At 37.5% G+C, this 23,802-nt stretch overlaps 4 protein-coding genes across 9 annotated transcripts in view; 3 read left to right on the forward strand and 1 right to left on the reverse strand.

Annotated features, from left to right (window-relative positions):
* The window catches only part of LOC107044528 (ankyrin repeat domain-containing protein 49), a 40,036-nt gene that overhangs the window by 3,049 nt on the left and 13,185 nt on the right, over nucleotides 1-23,802 (reverse strand). Inside the window, exon 2 of one of the 2 annotated variants that reach the window (XM_015266450.2) lies at nucleotides 688-869. In XM_015266450.2, the coding sequence (XP_015121936.1) occupies nucleotides 688-832 (145 nt within the window). In that variant the 5' untranslated portion in view covers nucleotides 833-869. Of the gene's footprint in view, nucleotides 1-687; nucleotides 942-23,802 lie in introns of those variants that run through there. The other variant, XM_015266445.1, reaches the window with a different exon arrangement.
* LOC107044521 (radial spoke head protein 9 homolog) lies at nucleotides 1,564-3,976 on the forward strand. The gene is made up of 4 exons (XM_015266437.2): nucleotides 1,564-1,790; nucleotides 1,862-2,027; nucleotides 3,445-3,733; nucleotides 3,816-3,976. Exons 1-4 carry the CDS (start codon nucleotides 1,564-1,566, stop codon nucleotides 3,974-3,976), a joined length of 843 nt encoding a protein of 280 aa, XP_015121923.1.
* On the forward strand, nucleotides 4,664-13,427 carry LOC107044479 (proton channel OtopLc). 5 transcript variants are annotated; one of them, XM_015266372.1, is made up of 11 exons: nucleotides 4,664-4,834; nucleotides 5,531-5,643; nucleotides 5,712-5,863; nucleotides 6,268-6,331; nucleotides 6,907-7,211; nucleotides 7,652-8,394; nucleotides 10,487-10,786; nucleotides 10,906-10,964; nucleotides 11,424-11,587; nucleotides 12,848-13,010; nucleotides 13,139-13,427. In XM_015266372.1, exons 2-11 carry the CDS (start codon nucleotides 5,542-5,544, stop codon nucleotides 13,151-13,153), a joined length of 2,067 nt encoding a protein of 688 aa, XP_015121858.1. In that variant the 5' UTR covers nucleotides 4,664-4,834; nucleotides 5,531-5,541; the 3' UTR covers nucleotides 13,154-13,427. The 5 variants fall into 5 exon arrangements, 4 of the variants coding, with proteins under 4 accessions (XP_015121858.1, XP_015121886.1, XP_015121874.1 ...); XM_015266388.1 differs by lacking the exon at nucleotides 4,664-4,834 and adding an exon at nucleotides 4,905-4,950; XM_015266379.1 differs by lacking the exon at nucleotides 4,664-4,834 and adding an exon at nucleotides 4,926-5,122.
* The window catches only part of LOC107044453 (PDZ and LIM domain protein Zasp), a 32,173-nt gene continuing 25,505 nt past the window's right edge, over nucleotides 17,135-23,802 (forward strand). Inside the window, exon 1 of the mRNA XM_029126563.1 lies at nucleotides 17,135-17,727. Coding sequence (XP_028982396.1) covers nucleotides 17,623-17,727 — 105 coding nt within the window. The 5' untranslated portion in view covers nucleotides 17,135-17,622. The remainder of the gene's footprint in view (nucleotides 17,728-23,802) is intronic.

Consider the following 23,802-nt stretch of genomic DNA (forward strand, 5'->3'; position numbering starts at 1 on the left):
AAAAAATATAACGATTTTGTGGTTTGTCATTCTTTAATGGCTCACGAAGTTGCGTAGTGGTGCGATAATTTTCATGCGTTTTTTCTACAGTTTTGTGATTCTTTTTAAAAGTTTAGAGAAAACGCAGGAAAATGTTCGCACCACCTTAAAATTTCGTCAGTCATTAAATAATGACAAAACGCAAAAACGTTATATTTTTTCACGTCAATTTCATCATAAGTTTGCCAGGAAAATTGAAAAAACGTGAATTTTGGCAGAAAGGGTGTAGAACATCCTTAAACTCAGGTACCAGTCTATTATGTTGAATACTGATTCATATTGATTCATGCTCCCGACTAACTTCTAACAGAGCCTGGGTTAAACTCTGGCGAAATCCTGAATAAACCCTTGATTGAACCTCGATTAAACCCGAACTGAAAACGAATTGGAGTCTCGAGAGGGTCTGAATGTAGAATTATTTGACAGAACGAAATAATGCACAAAATTTTGATGACATTTCAATTGATGATCGCACTGTGACATGAAAAAATAGAAGAAGAGAAGAGTGAAATAAGAATTAAAATGAAGAGAACCCATTCGGAAGGAAATTGCTAATTTATTAGCAACAACAACTGCACTCATTCATTAAAAAATGCAATTATCCACTTATTTAACGACGCACATGATATTGTTCACTAAATTCCTAACCTTTAGGATTCCGTTGTGAGTCGATTCCATCGTTGTCATCCTCCCAGGCACTAACCTGCATCCTCTCACTTTGAGGCAGACTCATGAACTTGTCACGAATCTTCTCGAGATCCTGGATTTCGTCGTTCTCCTCGTCGGAAGACATTTCGTTGGTATTTCAATGCGAGTTTATGTTGTGACAGCTATAGGTATGTAAAGTCGGAGCACCAGCACGTGCGCCGGTGGTGGGAGAAGGAAACGCCGAGTGAACCGGATCCATGAGGCATGGAGAAGAGAAATAACGCTCCATTTTAAAATGGTGGAGTTTTTTAATTCGTTCAGGGCGAGATGAATGGAATAAAAATTTTCTCTTGAATCATTACACCGAGGAATATTTTATTTCTAATTTTGGAATGATTATGTATTCTTTTTATGAATTATTAATGGATAATATAATGAGTAGGTGAGTAAATAAGTTGATAAAATAAACATAGCAGTGGAGTTAAACATAAATAACGTAATAAACATAATTTACAATAAAATTTAAAGTATGTTTATTATTGAGTCATTTAGATAGATTAGGTAGTCCAGAGATTTTTAGAATATAAGCAATACGAATAACACTTAATATTAAGGTATGAGTATTACTTTGAACTGATGATTTTATTAATTTCATTATTACACTTTATGTCTATTTAATTTTAATCCTGTAATTGGCCGCAGGCTGTTGGGTCTCTGTGAAATGAAAATTAAATCAGAGTGAAATGAGAATGAAATGAAAATTAAATGGAGATGAAATACAAATGAAATAAATTATTCTCAACATTCGATCGTCTCTTATTTTCAATCCCCACTAATTCCCTCTTCATCATAACATTATTCTTCAAACCAGAACCTATGGAGTGCACAAAATTACACGAAGCCGTCGAGAGAATGGGTTACACTGGCGTCTGCATCGGTGCCGAAAGAGCGCAACTCCTGAGGAACTCCCTATTGATACTCCAAAAAGAAAACCACTTTCGAAAGATGTATTACTGGGGTAGAATAAATGGCATCGGGAGCGATTACCACATTGCGTTTGGTTATGCAAAAGATTGTTTAAAGGACCGAACCTTTTTCTACAGGTACAATTGCAAAATTAATTACTCATCTGCATATTCTGTTCAACGACTTTTCTCTCTCATTACTTGAATAGTTTAGATGGTTTGGAGTGGTTATTACTGCCAAAATCAACGAAATGCGGAAAATTCTTGGCACCTCTAGCCACAACCCTATTCGATGGAAATCCATCGATCGTGACGAACGTTTACAGTAAAAATCCGGCATTTCCACCGGACGAAGACGCTGAAGAATTCTATCAAGTACGATTGACAATTTTCTTTTCATTGGTGAAATAAAATACACGGAGAGAATTTTATTAGGGAAAACGTCAATTTTTCCCCGCACGGAGAGAAATTTCAATAAAAATTACGTATCTTTTCCGTAATTCGGAAGGGAAATGTGGTTGTAGGAAATTTTACGGAATTGTCACGGAATTTTTCCGCAGCGTTCCGTAATTTTTATCTGAATCTCTTGTGAAAAATTACGATATCGTCACTTAAGGGTGCCAAGTGAATTTGAAAAAAGATTTAAAAAAAATTTTTTCTTTCCCTCCATCATTGGAGAAATATGTATTCATCCATCCGACAAAATTTCAAACCCGCAACCGGAACTAGACATCGAGAAAATAAATGCGAAAAATCCTCTATTTCGCGTGACGAACCTCGAGAAAGCATGGGATCAAATGGGTACGGCGGGTTGAAATATCTCTGTTATTCACCCCGGTACCCCATTGTTTTTTGTCGCCATCGCATTGAACACATCATTCCCCATATCTTCAAATTTTTTCAAATTTTTCTTGAGTTCCTAGGGGGTTGAAACGTTCAATTTAATCAAAACTCCATAAGAGGCCGTGTATAAGACTGATTTTGTTTATTTAATTTCTCGATATCCATAAGTTCTAAAATTTTAAAATTGTCACCGATGTTCACCATCTGTCTAATACTATTAATTAAAAAAATTATAACTTTGTTGGTGAATGTCAATTTTCAAGGTCATCGCCAAATTCACTTGGCACCCTTAAATTTTCTGAGTCGATTCCGTAATCGGTGAGCGAAGTGAGAGTTCCGTAATTTTTACTGAACATTTCTCTCCGTGCGTATTTCTGTGAAAATTTCATAGAAATCGCCAGAAATTTAACCTTAACGCGGTGGATTGTGATTTTTTCGAGTGCTCGTACTAGAATTTTTCTAGAAAACTTCTCTCCGTGTGTTCACCCTGAGAAAAAAAAATATTTTCGCCAAATATCCATTTACTTGAGAGAAGTATTTATTTTTTCAATGCCGGATTTCTCCAGCCGAGTCATTCTCAGGCAATCCTCATTAGGGGTCAATTATGACAATTATATTGCTCCAGAAGATGAGCATGTTAATTATGACCTTGAGTGAACTCCCTCAATAAGTATCAACATTAAAAAATTAATCGAAATTCTTCCCTCTAGAAAATAAGAAATTCAGGAAAAATGAATAATCATTCGAGGAGTTCATCCAAGGTTAAACGCAACATAGTCATCCTCTAGAGCAACATAATTGCCATAATTGAAACCTAATCAGACTCGCCTGGGAAGGACTCAATAGGAGAAATACGATTTTGAAAAAATAAATGCTTCTCTCAAGTAAACGAATATTTGGCAGAAATAATTTTTTTTCTCAGTGCAATACAAGGAAAATCTTATCGCAGGGTCCAGTGCCTCAATTTTTGAAAGAGGAAGACCGTCTGTCCGCAGTCGTTGAATTTATAACCGAAGACTGTCAAATAATCCCTCGAGGCGCGTGGTACAAACATCCGGACGGCTCGATAACCGACAATATGGCGTTTCAAGGTCTAAATCCTATCGAAGCCCTGGACCAAAAATCGTACCTTCACGCGCGCTTCCCCAGGGAGAAATGGACGGCAAATCTTGTGATTAGAGATGATTACAACTACTCGTTGGACTTCCTAGACCCCATTTCCACTGATGTCCCGAAAGGTGCGATGAAACTCGTGAAATTCTCATTAGAGCAGGAAATAATCAACTTATTCTCGTGTTTCATGCCTCGTTATGACCCCAGAGTGTTGGAACGTCCAAAGATATCTCGCCTCTCGCCTGGTGATCCTGCAAAACCTTTATTGGCCCGGCATGACATTCTATCACATCCCGGAATCACCTCATTATGGCTCTTTATACCTTGGAAATGGCATCAAGAATCTAAATATACCATTTATGGTCTAGTCATTTAATGGATGTCAAATAAACCCCAAAGACAATTTCCGGGGAAGTAACAATTGAACAATTGCATTTTTTTGTTACTAATAAATTAACAATATTTTTCCGAACGGGTTCTCTTTTTTTTTAACTCTCATTTCACTATTCTCTTCTTCTATTTCTTCATGTCATGGTAGTATCCTCTGAAATGTCATCAAAATTTTGCGTATTATTTCGTTCTGTCAAATAATCCTACATTCATGACAAAATTCAAGAAATTTAATTGGTAAGAAAATTATAAGAAAAATTCTCATAAAAATGCAGAAAAGAAATCCCGTGCATTTCCGAAAAATGGGAAACTTAGATTTGAGCGATTACATGGCTTCCATTCGGAAGCAAAAAAAAACAGCGATTGAACATCTAAATGCTTGACATCAGCCTCCATGTCACGGGTGTGAATAACGAGATCTAGGCATGATCGTAAATAGAATCGATCAGTAAATAGATCGAGCCATCTATCGTTCTCTCTTTTCCACGGGGTAATGGACGCTGCGATTGTCGGCGATATATTTGGGATTGATGTACAAGTGAGATGGACAGATTTAAAGGGGTGTATGATTGTCTTTGGCAGAGATTATCGTGACACCGTTTTCATCAGCGAGTGAAGCGCCACACAAGCTGTATCGACTCGGTGATCCATCTCAGTGCATCAATTGATTTAGTTTCGTGGTGTTCAGAGAACAATTGGTCCCATGCGATAAAAAAAAGGGGTCAATAAAAGGGTGAATTTGGAATTTGAGAAATTGGCAATTGACGTTTATCGATGGTCAATAAATCCATCGAGCGCATATTCTCGGCTAGATGTTGATTAATAAAATTCAACTGGCAAGTATATCTTCAATTTCCCCTTCTCTTCACTGGTGCATATGGATATATTAGGTTGAGGTCGACTGAGATAACATCAAGGCAGCGATGAGCTGTCGTCTTCCGTGTTTGCGAAAGTATTTTCATAGCCAAATGAACCGTCCCCGGTCGATGACCAACCAATTTATCATAGATTTATTTTTAACGTCATAGATTTATTTTCAATTACGTAATCGAGGGGAGAATTGAGTGGAGGAGTCGAGAGGATTTGATCTATTTTCAATTTATTGAGCCACACTATTTCGAATGGTTCCGGATTTTTTTTCCCTGAAAAGTGTTTTTCTTACCGTGAAAAAAAACCGTGACAAATTTCCACAACTCAACTGATCTGATTAAAAATTAAATCGCATTGAATTAAAATTATTGTATTTAAAACGAATTAGTTAAACAATCGCGAATAAAAAAAAGATGATTTTTGTCATAAACTTTTTCAGTTTTTCCTTCTAAGAGAAAAAACAATTCAATTAGAATTTTTTGAAAAAAACTCGAAGTAAAATCCCATTCCCAAGAATTCGCCGAGGAAAAATGTCCGGGAATTTTTCAATGGCCCTCATTTTACAAATTGAGAATTGTTTATTTAGGATTAATTTTTTTTTTAATGAAGGATTACGTAATTAATTTCGTGGCTCATAATTACAACAACAACGATAATTTTAGATGTAGAAGAGATGTCGCTGCTCAACCTAAAATTTACAAAATTCGATAACACACCATGGGGCTTTCGACTGGTGGGTGGCAGTGATTTTCCCCAACCCCTGACGGTCATAAGAGTAAGTTAAAAGCCCACTTAATCCATCAGCAATTGCCGCGGAAATATTTCAAGGCCACGTCTTTTCAGGTAGCGGAGGGAAGTCTCGCGGAATGCATGGGTCTGAAAGTTGGTGATGTTGTTGTGCGACTAAATGACGATCCCGTAAGCAAACTGACGCACGGCGAAGCCCACGAGTCCCTAGTGCAAGCGGGAAATAATTTCACTCTCGTGGTTCACAGGTAAATCACTGAACGAACGACAATGGTCGACAATTTTCTAACGAATTAAAGAGACACTTAGTGGTTTTGCAAGTGCCTTGTTTACCTTGTATTGAGACACAAATACAAAGGCGAATAAACAAGTTTTTAATGGATGAGACAGATGCTATATATTTCAACAAAATAAATAACAAAGATAGCTGTGGCTTTGTACCTTGAAACGTCCGGCCTTGACCGTAAATATTCAGCTTGGCCAATTAGACACAAGATCCAACGAGCGCACAGCCAATAATTACATTTAATAACTCACGTCGAGTATTGACCACTTTAGTTCAATCATTGTGGCCAATCGATCAGGATTGTTGGTGATTAACTTGTTGTGAATGATTTTTACTCTCTACTGAAAAATTTCCATTGTCGTTTAGAGGCGAGGAGGCTCGTCAGGTGGCAGAGGCCATTCAGGAGGAAAATATCGTACCTTATAAACCTGTGAGTGTTTCCCATTGCGAAAATAGTGATAATTGCGTAGATTAATGAAGCCATTGGGTCTAGTAACTATTGATCTGCTGTAACTATATGAAAATTTACTGGAAAATATCCAAAATCACTGGGTTAATAAATGATTCATTGAACCAACGTGTTATTTATTTTAATCATTTTGTTGTTAAACTACTCTGATGTAATGGTTACTAAACTCGATAGAAATTACAACAGAATCTCTTGATTTCTTTTTGCCTCCCCTTCACGTATGAGAAAATTTAATAGAAAAACATGGCGAATTCAGTAGAAATTTTTATTGGAATTCTCTAGAAATTTTATTGCGATTCTTCTAAAATTCTAGGGAATCGAAATTTTTTTTTAAAAAATCCAAAAAATGGAAAAATCGAAATCCATTGATTTTATCGTATCAAATGTCTATTAGAATCTCCGCAAAAATCAAATAGAATTTCAACAAGAATTCCCTACAATTTTAATAGAACCCCCACTGAATTTTCTGTCGAATTCGCTAAGATTTTCTATTGATTAATTTTTTTCACACGTGTCCATAATCAATTATCACGCAGATTGATGAAGTTCAAGCATTGAAAGCACTCGTTGACGATCTGAGGGATCCAGAAGACCTACCGCCACTGGATGGCCCATCCCTAGAATTTAAATCCGATGACGAAGAGGCGAGAAAGTGGGAATCGCCTGAATTGCAACAAGAGCCCCCCAAAATCGAGGAGATTAAGGAGCCGTCACCTCCACCCACAGCCAAAGATCCGAACGTTGAGCTTGTGCCAAATAAAGATCTAACTGAAGAAGAAATTGCGGAGTTAATTGTTGAAGAGGAGGAATTACTCGAGGTTGAAGATAAATCTGTTCTTGGGTAAGTCCCTGTGCTTACCAATCAAAATTTTTCTCTATTTATTTATTTCAGTAGCGAAGCGGTAAACCGGGTTAAGTCGATTTTTCCTTTTGGCCATTTTTTGATGAATATCTCGGAATCTAAGAGAGATAGCAAAATTTTGCTCATGACCTTTTTTGTAACCCTCAGTTGGCTCTACAAAAAAGGTTATGACAACAATTTTTGTATCTCTTTTAGATTCCGAGATATTCGTCAAAAACTGGTCAACAGTTAAAATCGACTTGACCCGGTTTACCGCTTCGCTCCTGATTTATTTATTTATTTATTCATTCATTCATCTACCCATTTATTTATTTATTTATTGTATGCAAATCACCGATTTGCCGGAAGTCATGGAAATCATTTTGGAAATCAATTCCATTCAAAAATGATTGTCACTCAATAAAAATTCCCAATTGCAGGGTAAATTTCAACAAAATTCGTCCGCGTGCCCCTCTTCTACGCGAGTCTAAGGTTCTGGAGGAGCTCCAGAAGATCGCGGTGGAGGAGCCCGCGAGGATTCAAGAGCTGAAACACCAGACAACATTTCTCCAGAAGCCGGAGAGGCCTATTCCATCTCCAAAAAAGAAAGAGGAGGAAAATCAGAATCAGTCCGAGGGCTACAGAGTTGTAATAAAAAAGCAACCGAAGAAGAGTGTGACAGAGAAGCTGGCCCAGCGAGGGCTATTAAAAACCCCGGAGCCTTGTAATAAAGATCAATCGAGCGAGCCAGCAGTAACACCAGAAACTCGTGAAATGTCTCGACCAGAGTCATCAGCCTCTGGCCCGCGAATCGTGGAAATTCCAATTGAAGTTGAGGGCCGGCCTTCGTCGAAGGCCTCGAGTCATCCTCGCAGTGATGCGCCAAGTGATGATGAGAAATGTCCATCGCGTTGCGAAAGCTATCGCGAACCGACGCCCGAGCCCGAGCCCGAGCCCCAGCCGCTAGCGCCAATTTTTGACAAGGAGAAGGTCAAGGCACTCGTCTCGACTGAAATCAATTTGGAGAAGCAATTGGAAAGCGTTCAGAATCAATTGCTCGCATTGAAACAACTTCCCAGTGAGATTGAAAATCATCTGAGAATTGTTTCTGAACAGTTGCACAAAATTATGGAGCTCAGTGGAGTGCAGAATAGTGAGAGCAGTTCGCGAAGAGGGTCGTCAGGTATTTAAGCATTTCTTATTGGGTTTCGATTTCTTCGTCGGGCAGACGACGATTTCCAGGAATCGCGAGGAATTCTTCTTTCCGGTTTTTTTGTGGGGGAGAAATTGCATTTTATTGTGAATAAGCAATTCGCTTCGGAATGGGTTCGCTTTTTTTAATCCTTATTTCACTGGTCTCTTCTTCTATTTTTTCATGTCATCAACATTTTCCGTATTATTTTGTTCTGTCAAACAATTCTACATTCAGACCCTCTCAAGACTCGAATTCGTTTTCAGCCCGGGTTTAATCGAGGTTCAATCAAGGTTTAATCAGTGTATAGCCGGGATTTAATCAGCATTTATTCAGGATTTAGCCAACATAATAGACTCGTATCTGAATTTAACAGAGATAGAGATTTTTTATATAAAAAGCTCATGACGGTATTGTATAACATGATAAGCAATGATGCTGTTCTCACCATTTTTCAACTTGATTAAGAAGCCATTGAAATATATTTTTCAAGCCCTGATTTAATTGCTATTACTGATTATTCTTTCAGTAATAATGAAAAAACCGATTTTCTCTTTCAAATCGCATAAACATTGTGCGGTAACTCAACGAATTGTGTGAACCCCATCATATTCTGATAGAAGAGGGTATTGTTATCAATTTTTTGAGCCATGACCAATTCCGTTTTAATGACAATTTTTTGAGTGATCGTTGAAAAATCGATTTTTGGAAAAATATAAATTTTTTCGAATCTGTATAAAAATAGTATATTGTGGTACAAGTGCGTAAAGAACCACTTTTTCGCACGCACGCGTAACACATCCTATTTTTTGTAATACCTGCCGAGATTACTGTTCGGAACCGTAGTGGGGGTAAAGTGGTTGCTTCTGTGCACGGTGTGCGTAAAACAACCACTTTACACACACTAAACGGTTTCGAAAAGTGAACTTTTGAGGCAGGTATTACAAAAAATGTTAAAATAGTATATTTCGTAACGAGTGCGGAATAGTACATTACGTGCCCGAGCCTTTGAAAACAGATCACCGTCCCCCACATGCAAGATTGCCTTCCGAGCCGAAGGCTTTTCCATGGCGAGGTGTGTATATTAATTTTCGTGTCGAGGGGCCTAAAAAACGCCAATTTCGTGGCGCGCAGCGCCACGCAAATGGGGTTTTTCAGGTTCCGTGACACGAAAAAGAGTTTTTCCACGTATAGTTTTCCCACGAGTATCAAACGATATTTTTCATCACAATGTGTCGAAAAGGGACGTTTCGCGTGCCTAAAAAATTATTTTTTCGCACAGCGTGATGAAAATGTTAAAATTGAATTTTATTTTAATCGGTGTCAATGAATAGAGTTTATTAAAGTAATTCATAAAATTCAATCGATCCCTCATAAGAAAATTTCGAAAAAAATGAAAAAGTGAAGAAGAAAAATAAAAAATTAGAAATTTAAATTTCTCCTGGGAAAATGGGGTTTTTCAGGTTCCGTGACACGAAAAAGAGTCTTTCGTCTAAGAGTCGTTCTCGCCTTCGGCTCGTGCTATAAACCTCCCACGAGCCAAAAAACACTTTTCCCACGAGTATCAAACGATATTTTTCATCACAATGTGTCGAAAAGGGACGTTTCGCGTGCCTAAAAAATTATTTTTTCGCACTGTGTGATGAAAATGTTAAAATTGAATTTTATTTTAATCGGTGTCAATGAATAGAGTTTATTAAAGTAATTCATAAAATTCAATCGATCCCTCATAAGAAAATTTCGAAAAAAATGAAAAAGTGAAGAAGAAAAATAAAAAATTAGAAATTTAAATTTCTCCTCAGTAAAAAAATTCCGTCCGCATGGCCCAATGGCCCTCGACTGTAATGAAATAGTATATTTCGTTACGAGTGCGAAAAAGAGTTTTTTGGGTCGTGGAATTATATCCCTCGCCTTCGGCTCGTGCTATAAACCTCCCACGAGCCAAAAAACACTTTTCCCACGAGTATCGAACGATATTTTTCATCACAATGTGTGGAAAAGGGACGTTTTAGGCACGCGAACCGTGCCTAAAAAGTTACTTTTTCGCACAGCGTGATGAAAAATATTTTTTAATGTCACACAGACGCTCCCAGCCAGACAGCTCCAAAAGAGGAGAGAGCGACTCCCGAGGAGTGCAAAAACGAAGATGAGGATCATCTTCGTGTGTCGGAGTCCGAGGTGTCCAGGTCGTCTCCAGCGACTGTTATCAGTGAGGCACCATCAATCATCGAGCCCGAATCGGAAATGGAGCAAGTGGGGGAGTCGGAAACAAGTGAGATGGAGGTCACCCTCAAGGATGATGAGCACAGGGTGAAGAAGTACATTGCGTCGTACGAAACGAAGGTCTTCAGGTCACGCGACCCGAGTCCTGCTCCTTCACACGGTGAGATTAATCTACTGATCGTTTATCACTATAATTTCACTAAAAATCAGAGGTGCGAGCGAATGATCAGCACTTGATCTCATGATATTGATTCGTTATTTGTTGGGGAAAAAAATTAGGGAGTTACGAACCAGATCCAAACATGTCGCCGAAAGACCAAGTTATACAGGAATTGAAGGTACCAAGGCCGTTGCCCCAACAGTATCTAAAAAAGACTGACCTCGTCACAAATTTACGTTGCATCCCCAGGAATGTCCATCTGTCGTCTCTAATTCACCGAGAATTATGATTTCACTATAATTTTCTCGAATATACTGTTGTTTTTTTCAGCATGATTGCACATCTGGCATAGGCCGTTGCTCACAATTTCAATCTGACTCACAAAAATAAGAAACTCCTCGTGATATTCCACTCGTTCATTCCCTACACATGTCTCATGTCGATTGACTCTGATATCTTCCTCCCCACATAAATGATAATGCATGTAATCGTGATCCTGTCATAGATTATATAAAACCTTTCCAACACTCCCTGACATGACAAACGTGTTGGGAGTGAAAAATTATGGAAAAATAATCCAGAGAGTGAAATAATTCTGTGATTGACAAGCAATTAAAGTGATCGTTCGATCCGGCAGCACAGAGGAGGAAGAAAGCGATCGCACGATCTCTGGCCCCAGGCTAAACAGCTGGAGCTCACTTATGGCCGAAGATGGAGGTGTCCGAATGATTTTTTCAATGATGAAATGATAGCTGAGGTATTGTCGGGACAGGCGGAAGTCATTCGGGGCAAAGCACTTGGGTAACTATCGCATTTATCTGTTGTGTATTTTTTTTATAGAAAATTTTTTCTCTTCATTTTGACAAAACTGAAAAACTTTGCCCTAAATTAAGAACAAGAGGACAATGGAATTTTTTTTTTATGAGAATAGTTATTGTTAATGATAAATTAACGATTTGCCTCCGAATGGGTTTTATTTTTTAAAAGTCATCAAAATTTTGAGTGTCATTTCGTTCTGTTAAATAATTCTACATTTAAACGCTCTCAAGACTCGAATTCGTTTTCAGTCCGGGTTTAATCAAGGTTCAATCAAGGTTTAATCAGTGTATAGCCGGGATTTAATCAGGGTTTATTCAGGTTTTAGCCAGAGTTTAACCCAGGTTCTGTCAGAAGTTAGTTGGGATCATGAATCAATATGAATAAGTATTCAACACAATAGACTGGTACCTGAATTTAACAGAGATAGAGATTTTTATATAAAAAGTTCATGACGGTATTGTGTAACTTGATAAGCAATGATGCTGTTCTCACCATTTTTCAACTCGATTAAGAAGCCATTGAAATATACTTTTCAAGCCCTCATTTAAGGATATCCAAGTACTTTGGCTATTTTTTTTCCAGTGAAATACTTTTCTACTTTTGTAGTCGAGCCTCACAGCTTTCATTTGAGCCCCAATTGACCCTAAGTTTCCGGACATTTTACAAAGATTTTATTATTTAAACTTTGCAGGTCTGAATTTGAATCTTGATATTGAACTGTTAGAAAAAATTATAAAAATCTGAAGAAATTTTAGAAAGTTTACTTTTGGAGGAAGATTGTTGAAATAATTAAAAATTTGCAATTTTTGAAAATTATGAGCTTTATCTATAAATAATTTATAAACAATCAATTTTCTACCATAAAAATCATTTGTTCGGAATCGTAACAAATTTATTCATATTCAGAATTTTACCATAAATCGATTTCATGCCTAAAAAAGGTTTCCGAAAGTTTAAACAATTTTAATTATTTATTTATAAACAACGAATTGTGCGACCCCCATCATATTCTGATAGAATCAAGAGGGTATTGTAATCAATTTTCTGAGCCATGGCTAATTCCATTTTAATGACAATTTTTGAGTGACGTAGAAAAATTGAATTTTAATTGGTCCCAATGAATTTCGAAAAAAATGGAGAAAAAAGACCACTTGTTTTGGTGAAGTTGATGGAGAAAATTATTCTATTGAAAACAAGAATGAAAAAATAATGAGGATATCACCCACTCATCATTCGTTTCAGCGTTAATTTTAAAAAATACGAGAAAGCCTGGCTACCGAATTACGATCACTTAATGAACTCGAGTGTATACAAGATGCTGCATAAGATGGAACGCGAGCCAAAAACTGGAATTCCCGCTCGGCCACCCAAGGTCGTTGCTGCTGAAGACATACTCGAGAGAGTTGTAAGTTTTAAACGATAGTATTTTGCCCTTATCTGCACGCTACCCACTCCACTGATAATTATCGATAATAATAATCGAAAAAAAGGTATTACAATAAAGACAGTGAATGCAACGTTGTTCCATTCTAGAAAACACCGGCCTGAGTCAACAAACGGATGATTGCGAGCGGAGAAAATCATCACGAAGATATTTCAGCCGTCAATATCTTACAGTCGATTAATTTTCATGAATCCTATTTATACGTTAATTTAAGATATTAATGGAAACAACAAGGGAATATCGATGCAATGAATTAATGAGTGAATTCTCCAATGACTCATGCAAGGGATGAGTATGTGAAAATTTCTTTTGTAATATTTGATTCAATCTGTTGTAATCTAAAGAACAAGTGAAATAAAGTGGAATATGTTGATGTTATGCGAGTTTATTCATTCAGTCTGACCCATAAAACGGAATGATTAATTACTGAGGAAAATGTATAAATTATTTCATTTTATTGAATTGAATACGATTTCTTTTCAATTAATTTCGTCAGATTTTTTATTTATGTAATGTCATCATCATCATTATTCTTATTATCGCCTTCTTCTATACAACCGATTGTCTTTTTTACGGTTCTAGCTCTCCTCTCGGCCCTTCGATAAAATGTTAATAGAAACATTTTATTTACACACACTTGAATGAATTTGAAACATCACGTTTGAAGAAACCATCAGAGCGCTCACCTTCAGGGGAATTGATGAAAAATTCGAAATTTTCAACAATCATCATAAAAATCAAATCAACCAATCTAGCTATCGTACTCATCTTTTAACTTCGACTTAATGGCATTGAAACAAACATTTTAAGCTATGATTAAATTCATTTGAAGCGTGATATTCAAAGATATCCCCGGAATTCTGATTTTCAAAAAATACAAAATTTTTGAAAACTTTCAAATAAATCAAAATAAAGATTATTGCTATCGCCTTCACCTTCGAACTCAGTCAGAAGGACATTCAAATAAATTTCTTAACTCATCATTCAATCAATTGAAAACATTTTTTTTAGTTATCGCGGGACAACCGATTTTCGAAAAAATTCGAAAATTAAAAAACTAACCGATGAATTAAATTCTAAGTAATGACGATCGATAGGGCTCAACAATTCCTACTTTGAAAAAATTCAATTCCATCCATTCATCAGCGTACAATTGAAAAAAAAATACAACAATGAGGAATAATTCAGTAGTGAAGTGGTAAACGGAGATAAGTCGACTCATCTCCCAGTTGAGTTTTTGAGGAATATTTCCGAATCTACGGGAGATAGCGAAATTTTTGTAATTACATTTGTTGTAGCACTCAATCAGCTCCACAAAAAAGGTTACAACAAAAATTTTGCTATCTTCCTTAGATTCCGAGATATTGATTGAAAACTGGTCAATAGTCAAAATTGTTTATCTCCTTTTACCACTTCGCTACTGAATTAATTTTACCATTAATTTTTATCGATTCGTTATTATCAGGTGTCACAGAATGTTCTCCTGACCATCTTCTCGATAACTCACCTGATGACACAGCCCTCTCCCCCCCCCCGTCCCCCCTCGGAATGCCGCTGATGACGAATGAAAAATCTCGCGGCGACCCAAATGATGTATCAACACGGTAACCAGTGGTTGAGTCACACACACGCTCTGTCCGATCCCACCATCCCGGCGGGTGTATTCCACTCTCAAAACTCCAAACCAACTCTATCTTTCTCCATGCGCCTCTAGGCATACACCAAGAGGAGAGCGTGACGTAGACTCAAAACAATTTATGTAAAGTATTCTAGGCATGATTCACGAACTAGTTCGCGCACTCGTGACTGCCACGGGCGCATTATAATGCAGTTTAATCTTTAATCAAAATATTTTACCCCCACTTGGGGGTATGCACTGTATCATCACGTGAGCAAATTGCTCTTAGCTAATTAATTATTGTGAATGCACAGATTGCCGGAACATTCGTTGACTTGTGGTATTAAATCCTACGTCGCGTGTGTTAAAATTCTCTGACGTAACAAAAGGAGAGTTCAACGAGAAAAAATACACGCAATTTAATTGTGGGAGAAAAATTTGAAAAAAATTATGAATATTTTTATCCATAATTCATTCTTTATTATTATTATTTATCATTATGAAAATTATGAATATTTTTTTAAACATTCATTGTTTATAAATAAATAATTAAAATTGTTTAGATTTAAATCGAAATCTTCATTTTTTAGGCATAAAATCAATTTCTTTATAAATTATTTATAAAAAATGCTTGTAATTTTGAAGAATTGCATTTTTTAAATTATTCTATAAATCTCTCTTCAAAAGTAAACTATTAAAATTTTTTTTAAGATTGTTAAAATGTTTCTAACGGTTCAAATTCAGGCCTGTATAGTTTAAATGAAAAAATCATGAATTGTGGGAGAAAAATTTGAAAAAAATTATGAATATAATTTTTTTTGAACATTCATTGTTTATAAATAAATAATTGAAATTGTTCAAACTTTCGAAAACTTCATTTTTGAGGGGTAAAATCGATTTCTTTATAAATTATTTATAAAAAATGTTCGTAATTTTAAAAAATTGCCCTTTTTAAATTATTTCATCAATCTTCCCCCAAAAGTAAACTTTTTAATTTTTTTTTAATTGTTAAAATGTTTCTAACAGTTTAATATCAAGATTAAAATTCAGACCTGTATAGTTTAAAGAATAAAATCACTGCAAAATGTCCAGAAACTTGGCATTTCACTGGAAAAAAAATAGCCAAAGTACTTGCACATCCTGAAAGCTCCAAGACTTTTGAAAATAGTAATTGTTGGGGGATAGGTAGCCTACGGGCTGCGCCTTGTTTTGATGATGATGCTTCCGCATCTTGCGCCAGGTGTTACTATTCATTGCTTCCCACCCGTTGTGCCTCGCATAATTCATTCTCCTGCATACCCCTCACATAATTAAACAAACAAAGTGGAATGAGAGAAACTAGAGAGGTAACGCTTGCACTGCTCACGTGTGCGAGGGAAAGTTGGCTATTTCCCTCAGCCAAGAGCAAACATCAAAAACTGTGGAGAAAAGAGATTACGAATTTTTTTTCGAAATGAGGAAAGACCTTGCGACGAGGTCGGAGCACTCGAGGAGGGTACGCTGTATGAGCTGCGTCTCTCACGTTTGAAGCACAAAGTGAGACGGATGGAACTCGAGAAGATTGGAAAGCCAGTGAAAGGGAAAAGAGAAAAGGAAGAAAAGAGACAACTGTAAACCTTGTACTGCGCCTTGTTTATCTTATTTTTCGCTTGCAACTGCGATGGAACATGTGCTTCGGGGGATTAATTTTCTTATTCACAACATTTTTATTCGGGTTTTAAAACAATATTTCGAGGCTATTCCCGTGCCTAAAGAAGAAAAAAACGAAAGAAAATGTTTTTTGAAGCCAAGTCATCATTTTAAAAAAACCGTCCTGATTTACAATAAAATGAAATAATAATGTGTTATCACCAGAGATTGATGCGTTAATTCTTGCAATCAGTATCAACGGGTTTTGGGTGTTTGAAAAAATGTCTTTTCAGTTTGCGTAAATGTGAAAAAAGCACACAAAATACGGAGAAAGAAATTTGTTTCCCTTGAGGTGGATTACAGGTGGATTTACACCCTGACAATGTAGTATTTACGCTTGATACCTGACAAATAATAAAATGCAAACAGGAGTGTTTGGTACGTGAGTCTGCATGAATTTCCCTGCCAGTTGTATTTGTACACGAGCCCGGGTCATATACATTCTGACATAAATATTTATGGCTAAGAGTGCAAATGGCTGACAATGGACCCGTATGGTATCGGCAGAGGGGCTTTAAAACCTTCCTCCAGATCTTTACTGAGGAGGTGGAGCAAAAAAGATGACTCCAACCGGAGTGAAAAAGAAGAGAAAAACGAGAGGGGGGGAAAATGAAGGAGAGGAAGAGGAGGATGATGAAGAAAAAAAGTTGAGGAAAAAAACGAGGAGGAAGGAAGACGAGACGAAGGTAGGGATAGAGTGAAATGTTGAGAATGCCGTGGCTTGCCATCCCGAGTACCACCACCATATCAACCTCACCAAAGCCCGATACCACCACCATTTCCCCCCGGGTTGAAGCAGACGCACGCGCTCTTTCGAACCGTTTGCCTCGTTTGAAATCGCGTGGAAAACCTCCTGCCCAACTGACCAGACAGTTTCAACATTTACTTCGGTTTTTGCGTTTACCCAGTGACTATCGTATTTCGTTTCGTGGCCGAATTGACTCGGGAAATAAAAATTAGCCTCTCTTAAGTTACGCCTGTTTTTTTATATTTATTTATAACCACTGAATATTTATATTTGTAACACAACGCGTGCACACACGAGTGCGTGAAACACACGTTTATTCTGGAGTTACGAACGAGACGAGGAAGACTCAACGATCCGATTATTATTCAATTTGCGATTCACAGTGCGGTTCGACGAAATTTACAAAATTTGAAATTTTTTTATGAAATTGACAAGTGGGAGGAGCAATTTGCCACTGAAAGCTCGACTCTTGGCGTTTGAAATTTCGATAAATTTTGGGACATCATTCTGTGAGTGATATGGCGCAGCTGATAAGTGTCAAGCTGTCGAGATTCGACGGCTCGCCATGGGGATTTCGTCTGCAGGGCGGCAAGGACTTTGGCACCCCCTTAATTGTCCAGAAGGTGAGTCATCGATGTTCATTTCCCTCGGCCCAGAAATAAATTCCAATGACGAAATATGATAGGGAGGACTCGGTTGAGCGTTTACGGTAAACAAAATTGATCTTCCCGCCTGACCGGGGACTAGGAATGCCCGAGGAAATGTCTCGAGTGGTGTTACAGAGCCCCCGGCCCCCCCTCTGCACATCGGGATTCTAAAAAACAATTACGTAACAACAAATACGAACGCCAAATTTCACGCGCATCGACAGAAATCGTTGCCAACAACGCTGAAGCGGTGGATTTTCTAAGACGAAATTTGGCATCGAAACGGGACATCCCGAGGAGTAACTCGAGATGGGTTGCCCCGAAATTTCTCTTTTCCTCTCATTTCTCCGTCATAAGGGGCCACTCGTGTTGTTTTTTTTTAATTTCTTATCTCGACAGCTTCCGGAATTTACGGGGGCATCTGTTCGACAGTGTAAAATGGGTAAATAACCGCTAAAATATTGAGGACCATTGGTGTCTCCGATGCGCTCTCCGCTGAGTCACATTTGCGCTAGTCTCGAGGACAAGAAGAGGAACCAGTGAAGCGGAACCTGCGTTTTCCCGCGTCCAAGACGCTCAATACCTCTTTTTTCAGGAACCAGAGCGATATCGAGTGGGGGGTTATAGAGACGCGGCGTCACTGGTAATCCGAGGCAAATTATTTGGGTGTTCTATTTCGAGAAGGTGCCTTTGCGAAACCACACGATGCTTCAGAAACTACTCAACGGCGAGGCGAATCTGCCCGATGTATTGCCTCTTTTTCCCTCAATCCGCAATTCAATGCGAAAATCATTTTTACACCCAGAAACTTCGGTTTTCGAATTATATTCAAAAAACTATTTTTAAAAATACGTTGGCCATTTTTTCCGTCGATTTTTCAACTCAAAAATTTTTTTTATCTCGACATGATCAGGGGACGATGGGGCAAAATGGACACTTTACTTTTTTTCAATTGCTAATGAGTTATTGAATTGTTAATGAAATTGTATCATTTTTTTTATAAAAAGGGCAATTCTTCCCCCTTGGGATGAGCCTAGACTGAGCTCAATTGATAAATATATTTATGAGTTATGAATATTTAAAAAAAAGTGAAGTGTCAATTTTACATTTTTTTTTTTATTTCGTGAATTGTAATGGCTTTGGTTCATACAAAAATATTAATTTTCAGGTCATAAGATATTTGTAAACTTTTGCTTAAATTAATTTTCTAATTTCCTATGATCTAAAATAATTAAAATGAACATGAAAGGAACAACAATATCAAAATGAAAGTTTTTCCCCGGGGTAAACCTCCCTAGGAACCTACCAGCGTTATATTTCGCATAAATTTTCCTATAATATTTGATGCATTAGGTTGAAAGCCGCCACCGCATCCGCTGATTATTTCTGTCGATGGAGCCGCGCAGGTTCGAAGCGCAAAAATACGAGGAAAAAAAATATGCCACTCGTTCATGGTATTTTTATGTTATGCGAGGATTATCGATAGGACTGGGGTCTTTTCGAGTAGCTGAGGCTTTTCACAGACTCGCACACACACACGCGTGAGTGACGTTTGGTCGACGATAGCAGCGGCAAGTTGGTTATTATCGGCACCGGACAAGGCCTCATCCACGTATAAATATTGCATTGCAATGCGATCGTGCGAAACTCAGTCACATCGCGATAACGTAGGCATTTTTATGGTTTTGGCGTATGTAAAATTTCGCAGTGACCGGAAAACCATACAGACTGAGAGAGCCACCTCTCCAAGATATTATTTTTCCCCCGCGTTTCAGTGGAATTCGCTTATCGCTTGAGAAAAAAATTCCTCATTTCAAATTCTTTGTTTAGGTCTGTTGATTCTGTCTTATTCCCCTTGGTAATGAAGTGGACTCGGTTCCACGTGGATTGGGACGGAGATATCGCTGCAATCGTCACGCTCATGTGGCCCTGATGTATCTGTTTATGATGATGGCGATATTTTTTCTCTCCTATCGCTGGGCTTTGTCGAGAGGCAAATTGCGCTTTCCCGTGCATTAAATGGGAGAGACAGCTCATGCGGATTTCTGCTGAATATCGGTCTAAACCACCCGGAACAAATTTCTATGTGATACTTGGTTGCAACAGCCAATGATCGTGTCTACGGTTGACCACAAGGGTATACACAACGTCGTCCTACGATCGCTATCGCTTTTGATATTTTATGCGCACCATCTCTAACGACAATGCCATACTCGCAACAATTTCCATAGTATTTCGATTTAACCTTTTGTTGTTGTGAGTTCCGGGAGGTTTGGTTTGGCTCTTTTGAGGGCGATATATTATGCGACTTTGAATTTTGAATTTGGAATTCGCTGTGAGCATTTCCAAATTCCACATTGAGAAAATTCCCAAGGAGCATTTCCCTGAATTCACGAAATTCACAAAACCACTTCATCCCTCTCGCGCGGAAAATTAAAAGCGAATCCTCAAAACTTTTAGAAAATAATAAAGGAAAACTCAATTATAAATTGAAATTTATTAAATTTAATTTAATTTGGAATAAGTCAATTGTTAATATTACTCACCAATTTTTTTATTTTAAAAATAACCATCAATTTAACTTTCAAACTTCGAATTATTTTATCAAACAATAATTGAGAAATTAAATGACCAATTATTATATTAATTTTCAAATTTCAATTACGATAAATAAATTTAAATTACTATAAGCTGCAATTTCACATAATCTTACTAAAAGTAATGATTGATGCCGATCTATGATTATAACTATAATTCAATTTCGTTTCACGTCTGGCCTCATAATTCCGTCAATCTCCTCACCTCGATAATTATAAAATAAAAATTGAGAGAGACAGCGGCAAAATCAAGTATTCATGGAATGACATTTGATTGTAAGTGGAAGCCACAGTCTCATGGGTGACAACGAGTGTCACATGTCCTCCTCCCGAAGTACCTCAGATTCGATAATCACCAGGTGATAATATATTTTCACCCGATGCATGTTTACCATTGGGTAACAGTGTAAATGACACAACCATTCAAATCCCCCGGTAGATTTACCGCTGCCAAGATGATGATCGTGATGTCTTGACCGCGTCATAGATTGGATTTTATCTCTCAACTTGAAAATACACGTGGGTGTTATTCAGAGCTAGGCATTGGCGCGCCTATCAACGGGTTTTAACGACGGCGCAATGAATGGCCAAGGATCACGAATACGCAATGAGGAACTTGCATTAATTTTTTCCATTTTCTCATCTCACATTTCGGCTTTAAATAATTCATTTTTCATTCGTGAACGTTATAAATATTGCTTGTTCGTTAATAATTGATTTTTGAAAGTTGGAGATTCCAAAGGCGTTGAAGTGCCTAGTGACGTCATAAGGCTCGTCGACCGCCGGACCAATCGCAGAGTGGCTCGAGCCAACCTAACCCAATCTTCACGTGCGCCTTGTCCAATGCATGACCGCAACTCCTCTCTCCTCATATTCGACTAACGGAGCACTACCCAGCATTATTTACGCCACTTCGTGGCGTCAGGACCGAAATAATGGGTTTCAAAAACGAATGATTTTTGATTGATTGTCACGGAAAATAATATACTTGAGTTGAGTATAAAATATACTTGATTCAAGTATATTATTCTTGATTCGAGTATATAATAGGGGACGGGGGGGGGGGGGAAAATGGACACTTTTGACTTTTTTTGAAATGTTCATGACTTGTTGAATTATTCATGAAATGGAATAATTATATTTTTCAATAGAAAGAGCAATGATTCCTCTTTGTGACGAGCTTAGACTGAGCGCAATTGATAAATCTGTTCCTGAGTTATGAATATTTTTAAAAAAGTCAAAAGTGTCCATTTTACCCCATCCTCCCCTATACTTGAATTATAATTGAGTAAAAATATAATTGATTCAAGTATATTTTATACCCAATTCAACATTTTTTTCCGTGATATGTTAAAATATTTGGGCAATATTTTTTCGTAATTCTTTTCGCTCAACTAAACGAGACTACAAGACGGCTGCGGCCGCAAGGGTGGAAGGGCTGGCACATTGAAGGGTTCTAGGCCCAGGGGGAACGCAACACACTATCAAACTAACTTGTGACTTGAAAAAGAACATTTACCGACCCTGAAGACAGCGCCAAATGAATGATGAATAATAAAAAAATAAAAAGAAATATTATAAAATATCTAGGCAATATTTCTCCTTAATTCTTTTCGCTTAGCTGTCCGTGGGTTGTGTATAATGGGTGAATTCCCTACTGGTGGTACGGCTTGCGCACGGCACTCGCGGCCGTTGGAATGTCATCCGAATTTATTCGATGAAAATAAGAAAAAAATATGTATTTTGCCGTTGTCACTGTTAATAACTCGACCTCTGTGTCCCCTTTGGATTGAGGGACGCGTTCACACCTACGAATTTTCAACGATCACTGTGTCAGGGTCAGGTGACAAAATTATTTTGTATTTTTGGATGACGCTAGAGCAGTGTAAATAGTTTTGTCATTTGCCTCCGGATTCTTTTCGGTTAAGTTGCTCCTCCGGGTGGGGGAGTCATCTGTAATGACTTCCGGGTTAAATGCGGTTGAGTGTTTTCGAGCGGTGGGATGGGATATTTTTTTATTCTCCCACTCTGTTTTGAATGATAAAACTACTTTTCCCCTCGGAAGATATCCCTAAAGACCAGGAGTATATGAGCCGTCCAAAAGGGATAGCGAGGTAGCAGCTCTCGGGCTCACGTGGATATTAATAGAGATTGAGGCCCGGTTCCGCAGAGCCGCGTGAAGCATACGCCTGTGGTTATAAAAATATACTGCCTTTATTTTGCGTCTTCGGTTGCCCGAATCCAATTTTTATCATTTCATTTTGTTGAAACACAATTGCATGACATTGGAGCTTTCAATTGGAAATAATACAGCGGCCATTGATGAACAGAGAATGATGGGACGAGTATTTATGCGCATTTTTATTACTATTGAGGGAATCGCTAGATGGAAACGAACGGAAATCATTTATCGCATTTTTTAAATCATCAACAGTTTATCAGGTGAATTTATGCAACTCTATAAATCTCGCAGTAACTTCAAATAAACTGAATTTTTTTTCGTCTTCAATTCTGAAAATAGAAAATCTGAGCTGTAAAATCGCGGAAAATTTGTTTACTCTGATTGATCCTCATTCTGCAAGGAAAATAAACGGAAAATTTGTTTTTTTTTCGTCACATTTGGGACGAATCCATCGTTTTACCACATCACTACCAATTCCGTTGCCCAATCTCCTGATTATCCAATAAATATTATAGTATTCTAGTAATAAAAGTAGCCCAATTAAACTGAAAGGTTAAATAGAATCCACAATAAATTCCCTATTACTCAACCTTTCGGGAGAAAAATTATGCGTGAAAGTAATCAAGTCATTGAAATGTAGCGCTACGTAGTGAAAATTCTCAGCATCGGTCAGCACACGTAACACGACACCCAACGCGCCTTCGTGTGATTTAACGTGCGTGTGGGAAAAGCCCGTGCGCGTGCTCACAATGCCATCACAACCCTCAACCATGCCAAGAATATGCACACACAACATTCAACATTTTGGCGCCTCAACCCCCACCCACACGAGAGATTGATGGACACTAATAACGCATGTCCCTGAACTTCATCAGTGTGAAGTGTAACGAGTACCATTATTTCGCAATTAAGGATATCCAAGCATCTTCTACAGTTTAAATCATCTAATTTGTTGATTGCATTGCGTGAGATTACATTTAAAAAGAAAGAAAAACATGAATATTCATTCGTTCAAATTACATTTTGCGCGGAATTATTATTTTTGTAATAGTCGTTGTTTATGAATAAATTATTCCGGAGTCAAGTCCCGGAAATTTTCATGATGTTTAGTTTCCATTGACATTTCCGGAAATCTTGCAATTGAAAAATCGAATATTTTATTGTTTTTTGTTTGGATGATCTAAAAATTAACAAAATACTTGATTTCTCAATTGTTTGAAAATTCCGAAAAATCTGGAAAATTAAGGGAAAAATTAAAAGTCTATGGCATTT

Source organism: Diachasma alloeum, unplaced genomic scaffold (assembly GCF_001412515.2).
Source record: "Diachasma alloeum isolate Michigan unplaced genomic scaffold, Dall2.0 Dall_scaffold_00180, whole genome shotgun sequence".
In the NCBI taxonomy this organism is placed as follows: domain Eukaryota; kingdom Metazoa; phylum Arthropoda; class Insecta; order Hymenoptera; family Braconidae; genus Diachasma; species Diachasma alloeum.